The sequence below is a fragment of the Setaria viridis genome, chromosome 7, assembly GCF_005286985.2.
Source record: "Setaria viridis chromosome 7, Setaria_viridis_v4.0, whole genome shotgun sequence".
In the NCBI taxonomy this organism is placed as follows: domain Eukaryota; kingdom Viridiplantae; phylum Streptophyta; class Magnoliopsida; order Poales; family Poaceae; genus Setaria; species Setaria viridis.
Window position 1 is genome coordinate 2633955 of NC_048269.2, and position 11865 is coordinate 2645819.

General features: G+C 46.5%; 2 protein-coding genes across 2 annotated transcripts; both read right to left on the reverse strand.

Annotated features, from left to right (window-relative positions):
- Positions 1 to 247: 247 nt before the first annotated feature.
- LOC117864241 (3'-5' exonuclease) lies at positions 248 to 3217 on the reverse strand. The gene is made up of 7 exons (XM_034748273.2): positions 2899 to 3217; positions 2263 to 2439; positions 1994 to 2121; positions 1717 to 1878; positions 1324 to 1434; positions 1082 to 1228; positions 248 to 476 (listed from the first exon to the last, which is right to left on the reverse strand). The coding sequence occupies exons 1-6, from the start codon at positions 3161 to 3163 to the stop codon at positions 1166 to 1168; spliced, it is 906 nt and encodes a 301-aa protein (XP_034604164.1). The 5' UTR covers positions 3164 to 3217; the 3' UTR covers positions 248 to 476; positions 1082 to 1165.
- Positions 3218 to 3863: 646 nt separating this feature from the next.
- On the reverse strand, positions 3864 to 6644 carry LOC117864240 (uncharacterized). Its single transcript, XM_034748272.2, has 2 exons — positions 6373 to 6644; positions 3864 to 5647 (listed from the first exon to the last, which is right to left on the reverse strand). The coding sequence occupies exon 2, from the start codon at positions 5621 to 5623 to the stop codon at positions 4487 to 4489; it is 1137 nt and encodes a 378-aa protein (XP_034604163.1). The 5' UTR covers positions 5624 to 5647; positions 6373 to 6644; the 3' UTR covers positions 3864 to 4486.
- Between the last annotated feature and the right edge of the window lie 5221 nt (positions 6645 to 11865).

Genomic DNA, 11865 nt, shown 5'->3' on the forward strand with positions numbered 1-11865 from the left:
GTGAAACTTGGAGAATACTTGGCCTGGACGATATCAGCCACAAGTTTGCACAGCTTGATACATCTCAGGTCTTGGGAATGCATGCAAGCTGACGGAGAAACAGATCCTTGTCGTGCTCCTGCTGTGGCAATGGTCTCGGCTAATTTGAACATGCACGGGAGGAATTGGGTCTAGAGTCTAATTCCCAGTAATGAAAGTCCCGTTAAAATGCACATTCAATTTACAAATCAATCTTTGTTTTTGAGAATACGCAACAGAATTGCGGATGTTTGCATTAAATAGAGGATAGAAAGGTTCTCATACAGAAAATTGAATTTTGACAGCATGAAGCAAATTACATTCCAGTTCTGCTTTCCAGTAAACAAACCATCGTAGGCTTACATGACAAACACAAACTGCAGGTGTTACAACGTACACACAATAAACTCAGAATTATTTGGTTTTCACTTTTGACGGCAAATCTTCCTCTCAGCCCCCTGCATGCATAGAACGAATAATGGCACCTTTAGATAGAGTGATGAACGATAATGAATCCTAAAGAGGCATTTTGCTAATTGTTAGTAGATCAAAGATAGAGACTTTCTCTGTGTATTTTTCTAAACTAACACTGACATTAACAGGTTACGAAGCATAAAGACGTCTCTTCTTTTAACTTAAGAAACTGTGATGCCATGACGTCTCATGATCACAGCTCCAAAATGGTTGTGCAGCACGATATTAACAGAACCAACCAGTTAATTCATGTAGTTTCAATGCATGAAGCAGACAATCCGCTGGAATTTAGGAATGGTCCAAAATAGAACCTGTAGTATTTCTTGTTTCATTCCATTTCCTTTTTGCATACAAAGGGAAAATGTAAACCTTGATTATTAATTACAAAGAAGGCTAATCATTTGAAATTATTAATTGAATGGAATAACTCCATGTAAATCCAATATTACCCATCGTTCAACAGGTACATTTACCAGTACCTGCCTTGGCAATCATGGTAAAGACTAGTTCTAAGGAATTATTGCCCCCTCATAGAGGTGACAAGGAAATCTGCAGTTTAGGGTAAAGACCGGGAATCAAAGGTGCTGACCTGATTGAGATATGAAGATAAAAGATCACCAGGAATATTCAAATAGATTAGCAACACATTTTCCAGTAGAATGTGCATTTGAACCTATGAAACCTTTACAAACTCAATTTCAGCTTCAGCATTATAATCTGGAAGACTCTGTAGTGCCTAATGAAGAGTAGAAATGGCCGAGATCAGGTAAAATAGGACACATGAAAATCAATAATGAGAGAGAAAGTAGGTTTATCAGTGTATTCATGTACCTCATATAAGTACCATGAGATGTAGGCATCTGTAGCAGCATACTGAAGTTGCTGCTTGGTGAGAACATCAGCCTCCCAATTTCCCATTCTTATGTTGCTTGGCTTGGGCAACTACAAGAAAGTTGCAGTTGGTAAGGAGCATTTCAACATTTGAAATCCAAGGGAACCAAGGAAGCATGCATCCATAAACCAGAAGAACTTTCAATTTCACATTTATTGTAAGAAATGTTTGTATTTAATAAGCAATCAGGGGTTCTGTACTTCAGTCTACCACATAGTAACTTTAGCAATTAACAACCTATTAAACTTAAATAACTGAAAAGAAACAGAATTTCCTCTCACACATTACAACAGAGCAAGGTGAGGGAAAAGATACTAATACTGTCAAAATACCTCTTTACATGTGATCATTTGAGTTAAAGAAGCAAGACTCCATCTTTTAGGAGGCCCAGCTAACTTGATATTTGCCAGGATTGACAAATCCATTAATGGTTGTACACACACACCATAATCGTTCAACATTTTTCTTGCATCGTTGTCTATGCATATTCCAACCTGAGAGGAGAGAGGACACAGAGCAGTGACTTGACTGATAGAAGAAGAGCATAGTATAGGGCAAACATGGAAAACATCCAAGGGTAGCAACATAAAAACCCGCAAAATCACCTACTTTAATGGATGAATTATCCTCCAAGAGAGATTTTAGTATAGGTGGTACTCCAGAGTGAGCGATATGCAGGACGTAGCACAGAGTCTTTTCCATGCAGAGCTGCATTACAGCAACTTTACATGGTTCTCCTGCGAAGACACAGTGACCATTGTGTTCCATCAGATAACACTACTTGCAAGAATGACATCGCGAAAAGGAAAGCCCAAATATTGCTCCAGCTAAAAATGTTGAAGATGCGGCTTTAAATCCGGTTAGATAGAACAACAAACCTCTTCTTGGAAAGGGCTTCCATTCCAGATCAAAACCAAGAGAAACTGGACCAGGGGCCTTGATGCTCTCGATTTTGCCTAAGATGTCGATTGCAGCCTTCTCCACCTCTGAAGGTGTCCTGCAGTAAACAATCTTACCGCTGAATGAAATTGGCTGGTGCCTTGCCCTCACATTCCCTGCAGTCAGAATGAGAGGGAAATATAATTCCCATTTCAATCACAGAAGAAGCATGATATGCATAAGCTTCAACAACATATCTGATAGACCGACTAAGGAATTAAGTCGTCACAGGTCATGAGGTCAATAAAGTTCTCAGCTTTAACAAAGTAGTAACACGGAGCCGCAGAAACAATCACAGAGTAGCCGTTGTACTGAAAAATTGCAATATTTTTTCTAACAAGTGATGCAACTGTAGCACCAAGAACCCTCCTCCTTCGGTACCCAGCGATGCAATCATCTAAACCAAGTGCGTGGCGAATTGGTAAGAGAAGCAATTCGTACGCCTCAAAGACTCAAGGAGAGAAGCATCACCGCATCAGGGGTTTCTTGCCCCCATTTTCAAGAACCGAGAGGGTTTGTTCAATTCCATGATGCCAAGAATGGGGAAGGGCGAGCAGTGAAGAGGGGAACCGCACCTTGGAAGGAGGGGGGCGTGAACGCCCATGACGGCGTCGATCCGCTGGAAACCGGGCTTTGGCTGTAGCGGGGGCGCGAAGAGGGGGACGGGGATGGGGAAGTCCAGTTGGGGAGGCGGCGGCGCTTGGCGGAGGCGGATGCGTAGGCGGCCTCAATGGCCTGGAGCTCCGCCTCCGCCGCATCATCCCAGTGGAAGTCGTCGTACTCGCCGTTGCCGGGAACGGACGGGGCGGGGGCCGCGCCGGCGCCGGGATGCATGGCCATTGAGCTCGTCCGAGCGCGGCGGAGCCTATTTTCTTTTCTAGGAGAAAAAAGATGGGTTATTTTTATTATTTGCTGGGTTTTCAAACTGTGAAGAGGGGGAAACGTGGTGAGGCTATTTTGTGGTTAGGCCCTCTCTTGTATTGGGTATTAGGTTAGTGTGAAAAGATGCACCTGCAATTTCGATTGGGCAAAGAAACATAAAGTCAAGACCAAGGAAAGAATACCAGACTATTTCTTTTTTGTTTTATGATAAACTAAAACATGTGACGCTGAAATTGACAACAAATAACCAAGTTCTACCAAAATTCTAATTCATCTACTAGAAGATAGATGGTTGGATTGGGTGGATTCTTGCTCTTTTATGGTGGCAAGGCCAGGTTTGAAGCCATATGTTTGCTACGCTTATCTTTCAAATGTTATGGAAAAGTAAATGCGAAAATGAAACAGGTTCCACAACAAAGTCAAATTGAAAATATTGTTCACTTGCCATTTAAGTTGACACGTTGTGATTTTGTGAACTTTGTTTGCGAGTATATTAAAATAAAATCAGTTAACCAAGTTTCATAAACAAATTCACCAAGCCAGATTATAAAGACTGCTATTTCTTCACAAAAAAATGACTGCTATTCATTGGAGAAAAGCTTCTCTGCATGTATAAAAACATGCACCTGCTCAATGGTAGAGTTCACAGGCAGCACACTGATTGGATATCCTCGTCCATCAAACTTTCATAAGGTTTAGATTGACAAGCTAATGATGGACCCATTTGAATTACAACAACACGCGCACACGAAGTCTGCGAATGCTCTGAAATTGTTGGTAACAAGTATGCGCATAGTGTTAACCAACAATTCAGGAAATGTGACTACCCACTTCAGTTGAACAAGGATATCAACCGGCACAGTAGCAGAATCAATTCAACGAAACATAGCCTTCGAAAAAATATACAACAGATGCAGGTGACACGAAAAGTAAACAACACATGGTGCATCAGCGACAGAAGCTGTGATGGAGTGAGCATCTCCAAACACCAACCGAGCTTCCAGGTCACATCTAGTCCGAGAGCTGTCAGGTGTACACTACAAATGAATGTTCTCCCGAGCATCACATTAAAGAGGACCTCATGGATTGTGTCGAACGAATCATCTAAAGCTTGAGGTCCACTCGCCTTTAGGCCTTTGATTGCAGGGATGTGCACAGGCATTTCAACCATACGACCAAGCAAGGACCAAGCAAGATCATGCAAGGAGTCAGTCATCATGAGTTCATGGTAAAAAAAACTTCACAGCAGTGAAGAATGTAAATACCACAGCTACATATGCATTATGCCCGCTCCTCTGATCTTGATCTTATGAACCTTCGCCGACTCCTTGGTCTCTGAACCTCTTCATCTAGGTCATCCTCTTCCTCATCCTCCTCCTCATCGTCATCGTCATCGTATTGGAGACCTAACAAATTCTCTCCCCACAGATAGCGTCGCCTCCGCCTTCTCAGGCCCCTCGATGCGCCTCTTGGATCATCACTTGATCTTATTGGACTACTGCTGAGCATATGAAATAGAAAGAATGTTGTCAGCAGAGATCCACTTGGTTCACTTGGGCCACTGGTTTCCCGGTCATGTGAAAACATTTCACCGCCTTCAATAGCATAATCACCAAGCACAACTGCCCCAGGCATAGCGGACCTAATTGCACTCACTATGTCACCATACTCCCGCTGATGCTCCAGGCGGTGCCACGCACAGCGTCTTGATGGATCCTCATCAGCAGGTCTTGTTGTGGGGTGCACACTTCTGGCATGTCTACGGATCTCCCTGTAGTTACCTGAAAATGTGCAGGCTTCCCGTGAACAAGCTCTCGATTTCTCATCCAGATATTGTCTGGCTTCTTTGATGATCTTCCAGCCACTAACGGTGCCCCTGCACAGTGGGCACAACAATTGGTTTGAGTTTGACACATCACTTGACACCAAAGGACCGCTGATCTCAACCTCCTGTGATTCCAATGTCAAATCTGGGCCTTCATTGTAGTTATTTTCTTCCTGTCTTCCAGCTATGGCAGCAGGCCTATGGCTGGCATCTTGATGATCGGAAGCTTCAGCAGGTTCAGATATGTCTATGAGTAGCCTGGGGCTCTCTCTAGTGACGCCAAAACGAGATCTCCGGACAACATTTTGGTTTCTTGTACCCCTAGGTACGGATGAGCTTGGCTGTGAAGGACTGTCTCCATCATTCACTTTCATTTTCTTGAACCTGTCTAGGCAATTTGAATGCCTATAGCTTGTATCACATATGTAGGGTCGGCATCCTTTGTCATGGGAGCTGCACAACAGAAGGACAGCATTGTGCGGATGGTCCATGCATATCGGGCAAAGAGCATCATCCCACTCCTTGTGCAGCGCAGCAGTATCTGTATCTGTATCTGCATTTACCATCTTGAACAAATTCTCCGCATTTGCCATCTTCAACAAACTATTCACGATTCACTGAAAGGTAGTGAACAAATTAATAACATGGACTACACATATGTAGTAATTGCTATCTGCATTCAGCAATAATGCTAGAATATATAACCACATAATGATTATTGTTTTTCTATGCTAATACAGTGGTAATTGGTATTTGGTAAACACTACAAGCAGGCAAAATAATAGAAGACATTATCTTAACCAGCTTTAACTGTGGAAAAGCCGGTCTCTGTTTTTTCATTCTTCAATGAAGAATCTTCATCCGTATTTATTACTATAATAAAGAGCACATGCAACTTCCAGGTTGAATCAAAAGCAAATGACCTAGTATTTTACCTAGTAATTATCTGCAGTGCAGAACACAAGCATTCTGCAGCACCAACTGATGGCCAGTCCTAGATGAGGCACAGAAGTCATTTTCACACCCAAATAGGGGTCACTACTATCATTTGAGTTGAATTAAGCACTAACATAACTACATAAGCATAACCTTATGCCCATCTGATGCACACCCATGCAGACTTGCATACATTTGAAGTCTCAAAACACTAGCAATTCATTGTTCTAATATGAATGCTTGCATACAAGGGCGGATCCCAATAATTTTTCTTGCAGATAATCGAAGTTAGTTAATAAATACATGTATATACTTATAATTGGGTCAGATCTGAATAAAATTGACTTGGCTTTGGGGAGTTCGATTTCGACAGGGGGAGGAAAGGGGATGGAATGGAAGGGCGTACCTGGTCGATACTCATCGCCGGCGCTGGGCCCCAGGAAGACCCCGGCGTAGGATGTCACCGCTCGCCCAGTTGTCGCTGCCAGGGAAGAAAGGAAGAGAGGGGCCGATGCGTTTTCTGCTGCAGGAGTCGCCTGGCGCCGCCGCGCATGGGCTCCGCAGACGCCGGGAGCGGGCGCCGCCAGGAGCAGCGTCGCCGGGAGAGGAGGGGGCCACCGAGTCGCGAGGCGAGGGGGCTCGCTCGATCTGTTCTGGTTGGTGCCGTAGGGGCGCAGCTAGCTGCCGCTTCGGCGACAGTTTTTTTTCTTCTTTCTTTTTTTTTTTGGTCGCCAGAAGGCAGGCCCGCAGGCTCCATCATCTGGGCCGAAATGCTTGCTGAAGGCGAATTTTTTTTATTATTAGTTTTTTTGATTTTGCACTAATATATAGTGGGATGAAAAAATTGCAAATCTAGGCCATTGCCATCGGTCCAGGCGGCAGAAGCGCCTTACCGCCTCCAGCTCAACGGTCAGCAGCCGTCGTAACTGCGGCGCGCGAGTCGAGGCGTTACCGCCGCCCTTACCACTGCCTGAGCCGGCGCTAAGGTCCTTCCACCACCTGGGCCGACGCTAGTCGCCCCTTTATAACCCGCTCCCGCCCCTTCCCTCCCCTTCCGTCCCCCGCACCAGTGTGTGCCAGCAGCGAGCCAAAGAAGGAAGAGGGAAGAGATCATGGACACACAACGAAAGGTCCAACCGCACACAACTGAGTACTAGCCAATAACAGAACCTACTGAGTACAACGAGGCCACTTTCCCTTCCTAGTGCATCGGGGTTCTTCTCCATCGCTGCTTTCGCTCGGCGTGCACGCTCAAGCTTCCTCTCCCTCTCCTCCCTCTCCGCAGCAAGACGCCTCCTTTCCTCCTCTTCCTTGTGCTCTTTCTCTGCAGCCTCCTCTCTGAGCCTCTTCTCCATCCTCTCCTTGTTCTCTGCCGCCCACTGCAACATGTACTGCATCTCCTCCTTGTCCTCAGGCTTGATCTCAGTGTCAATCCACTACTCAAAATCACAGAGCGGTGGAGGGGTCTGCAACAAATGTAATTATTACAAAACAAAAAAATCATGCAAGATGTCACATGACACAAAATAATTATTGCACAACATCAATTCATCACCATCTTGTTAATGCGGCGCTGATGAAGTGTAGGTTCAAACACAAAATTTGAACACATCCAATATCTCTGCCTATACGTGTCCTCTTCATCGGACTTGACTACCTTGCAAGGATCGCCGCAAAAGCACATGGGCACTGGAACGCCACTAGGCAGAGGCAAAGGGTCGAAGGCATTTCCGGTCAACCGAACACTACTCCACTTTTACCATTTTCGTTGTAAGAATTGGAAGCAACTAAGATTAAATCATACGACTACCAGTTAATGTAATAACGTGCACTGAGATTACCTTGCTTTTCCAGCTTTTTCACGCATTGACATCCTACGGTTGTATAATAAAAATATTAAAATTTCATGAAATTATACTAGTAAATACTTCTAGATCTAAATACTAAACTATAAACTGAAAACCGAATTTACTATACTAACTAAGCTACATTTTTAACATCTAAAAGCACGCAACATATCTGTAGATCTAAATACTAAACTACGAAATAAATACCGAATCTACTGTATAAACTAAGCTACATTTTTAGCATCTAAAAGAACAAGATATTTTTAGATTTATTATACTACGACATTGAAAAACTTACCTAATGACTAGGACGTTTCTTCCCCTTCTTTCCTCTCTTTCTTTCTTCCTTCCCTTCCTTCTCCCCCTCTCTGGTTCTCCTCTCAAAAACAACAGGTCTGAATCAGGAGAGCTGGGTGGCTTAAGGCCCGGCTGCGGGGGGGAGGGGGGGAACGCCCGCCGGCCCAGGCGGCGGCAAGGGTCCTTACCACCCGCGCGCTGGTAGCACCAGGGGTCGGGTCCTTGCCGCCTAGGGACTTATCGCCGGCTGGACCGACGGTAATGACATGGGCCGGCGGGCTCGGCGCCTTAACGCGGGCTGCAATGGCCTAGATTTGCAATTTTTTCATCCGACTATATATTTGTGCAAAATAAAAAAAAATAAAAAAAAATCGCTGAAGGCACAAGGCCCGTGCGCTCCATCATCACACACACCCGTGCGCAGCCCTAATATGCAGTTGACCTATGTATTAAATATTAAGTTATTTTCATTAGCACGAGCATATAAATATTACCGCAGTTGTTAAATGTTACTACGTGCTATTATGATTCTAAGAAAATTTCCTCTCGTTGTGCTAGAACCCTTCATATGGAAGAACATTTATTTTCTACAAATTGCAAAAGAGGTCCAAAACTAAGTAACTAGATTAATAACTTCTATGAACCAATGTGTCTATATCTCGAACAAATACGTTCATACCGCCAATAAAATAGTCCAATTCAAGAACAATTTAGTCAACACAGATCGGTTTCGGGTCTAATAGGAAGAATGTAAATCTTCCACCTCTTCAAAAAGTGCCTTATTCCAGCAATAATACCTTTGCTTAGGACTTGTTTGGTAGAGCTCCAGCTCTGAAAAAACAGCTCCAAATCCATAGGTCCAGCTAGCTCCACCATAGAGCTGCTCCACCGTGGATCTAATATCTCAAAAAGCGTTTGGTACAGCTCCATTCTTGTCTTTATCTCACTGGCAATTTGGGCCCATGCATCAGAATAAAAAAATATCTCCTTCCTAGTGCTGTTGCACGCACAGTTGAGGTGCTGGCGGGCACGGCCTCGCCGGCGGCCAGGCGACCTCGCGCGCGCTGACAGGCACGGCCTCGCCGGCGGCCAGGCGACCTCGCGCGCGCTGACAGGCGCGGCCTCGCCGGCAGCCAGGCGGCCGGGTGCGGGGTGGGGCTTCGGCGGGCGGGGCGGTGCTCTGACGGGCGGAGTGGGACGGCTGGCGGGCGCGGCCTCACCGGTGGCCGGGTGCTGGGCGGGGCTTCAGCGGGCGGGGCGGTGCTCCGACAGGCGGCTGGTGGGCGCGGCTGCACCGGCGGCCAGGTGCGGGGTAGGGCTTCGGCGGGCAGGACGGCGCTCTGGCAGGCGGGGCAGGGCGTGCTGGCAGGCGCGGCCCCGCCGGCGGCCAGGCGGGCGGGTGCGGGATGGGGCTCCGGCGGGCGGGACGGCGCTTGAGCGGGCGGGGCGCGCTGGCTGCCGGCGGAGCGAGATGGTGATCCGGCGGGCGGGGCGCGGCCATCCGGCGAGCGGGGCGCGGCCATGGCGGCGCGAGCAGAGAAGGAAGTTATGAAGAAATAGAACGAACCGGTCATTTTCCACTAATGAGTGGCAGTGGTGGGTAATTTCCTCCAACTCCACCAAATTTGATTTCGTGGAGCACCCCCTGAGGTGCTCCACCAAATCCATGGATCTGGAGGTAGATCTACCATTTTCGTGGAGCAGATCTGTGGTGGAGTTGCTGGATCTAAAACCGTTTGGCTGAAAAAATCTAGAGCAGAACTATTTTTGAGGATCTGGAGCTGCGTGGAGCTCTACCAAACAGGCCCTTAATAGAAATTCTCTATAGCAAATTACTGCAGTAAATTTGAGGAAATAACAAAAAGATAAAATATCCTAGGGTTAATCTATATTCTTCTAGGTGAACGAGAAAATACAAATTAAAAGCCTTAGGTCGATTTTAGTTTGGAGTAAACAAATAAGTCCGCACGCAAGCATACCAGCAACCTCTGAATCTGGACTCAACTTCTGCCTAAGCTGATGAGGTCTTGGATAAGAATACAAACGGTTTCACCTTCACACTCCAGGTTTCTAAATCTCCAAGTTCTCCCATTGTACCGCCACCAGCGACAACTCTGGATTCACCACCAAAGACATTGCCAGTTGTTGGAGCCCAAAAGTGGTAGCAATGCCGACCAGGCTGAATCCGCCGGTCAGACCGATTTCTCTGAGCGGTCTGGCCGCTGTAGCCGGTCTAGCACGAGCCAGTCGGTCCGACCGGTTGCCCCGACCGGTCAGACCGGTCAGCCTGAGTCCGAGGAAAAATTAGGAGTCCTGCTCGAATCGGAGTCGAAATGGGATTTCCTTGTGGGAAAAGACCTCCCACCCTATAAATATAGAGGGCCCTGGCCGATTGAGGGCTAACACCCAATCGTCAAACAAATCTTTTTACCTTTTATCTCCAAACCCTAGCTTTTCCAACCCCCTTGCTTTCCTCCTTCGTCTCGATGGCGGTTAAGGAAGCTCTGAGTGGCCTGATCGATCTCAGAGCAATCCTAGGCGCGCCATCTCCGATGGGATCCCTCCCAAGGTGGTGATTCTAGGCTTTCGCGGCGTCCCTACGACAGACCGATCTGATCGGCCTGCCTGACCGGCCAGGGGCAAAGGCTCCGACGAGGTGATCTTTGGTGCACGCGCGAACTAGCGCATTCGTGTATTGACTTGAAAAAGCGTCAACACATTTTGGTGACTCCGCTGGGGACAAGAAAGATCTGGTTTCTATAACCATTTCGGAAAACCCTAGCAAGATAGGATCTACTATGGACATCGACAAAGACAACATCATCATGGCTTCCGTGGAAGATCTCAGTGAGGAGGAGGAACGAAATCTTGCGGCGCTCCAGGAATACATCAAGATGCAATATCTCGTGGGCATTAAGAAAGATCGCAAGGGCAAGACAACGAGGGTGCAAGAGTTCAAGTTGCCCGCGATCAAGATGAAAGACAGCATGGTCGAAGAAGTACACAATGTAAGTAATCTCCCATCCGACCAAGCCGCCATTAATGATGAGCTCCGTAAAAGTTCTGCTGATCAAAATAGGATCACTAATACATTAATAGCTTGGATAGATCAACTTGTAGGAAATAAATCCGTTTCTTATAATAAAAATGATTTTTCACAAGTTGACTCGCGTGGGGCTGCACAAACTAGTTCATCGGCAAATATGGGAGCCATCCCTGAAAACCCTGCATACGGCATGCCGTTGAGCTTCTATTCAGGGCAAATGCCGCCTCGGACCCAGCCGCAACAGCTGAGCACGGCCGGAGCAGTCAGACTGGTCCAGGCGACCGGTCAGGCTTTTCAGGTTGAGCTAACCGTCGTCCCCCAAAACGCTAGTACCGATCGCTGTTGTGCCCAGCTCGATCGCTTCTGACCGCGTTGGTGAGCTTGGGGTTAACCCATCCTCGTTTAGCATGATAGCATACATGTCGCCTCCAATACCCAACAACGTTGTTGCATCTAGAGGGGTTTCAAATGATGTGTTTTCTGATTTACACCGCATTTAGAATGGCAACCCACCCCATGCAAGTACCGTGAACCCATTGGCCCAAGAACACTCAGAGTTGCCCTCCCTTCATGAAATTAGAAAATTCAGAGAGGAGGTGTTGGCTTTGATGCAGAGTGAATACGACATAGATACTGGAAGGTCGAAATTATATCAAAAGCTGTACCAAGCTGATTTTGACTATGTTCCCTACCCTATCGGTTGGCGCAT

Bases quoted from the DNA above. Each gene is read 5' to 3' on its own strand.
- LOC117864240 (XM_034748272.2), bottom strand. From the start codon at position 5,623: ATGGCAAATGCGGAGAATTTGTTCAAGATGGTAAATGCAGATACAGAT.
- LOC117864241 (XM_034748273.2), bottom strand. From the start codon at position 3,163: ATGGCCATGCATCCCGGCGCCGGCGCGGCCCCCGCCCCGTCCGTTCCC. The intron at 1,879-1,993 runs GTAGGTGATTTT...CTCTCCTCTCAG, and splicing joins AGGATAATTCATCCATTAAA to GTTGGAATATGCATAGACAA. The intron at 1,435-1,716 runs GTATTTTGACAG...ACTTTCTTGTAG, and splicing joins AAATGATCACATGTAAAGAG to TTGCCCAAGCCAAGCAACAT.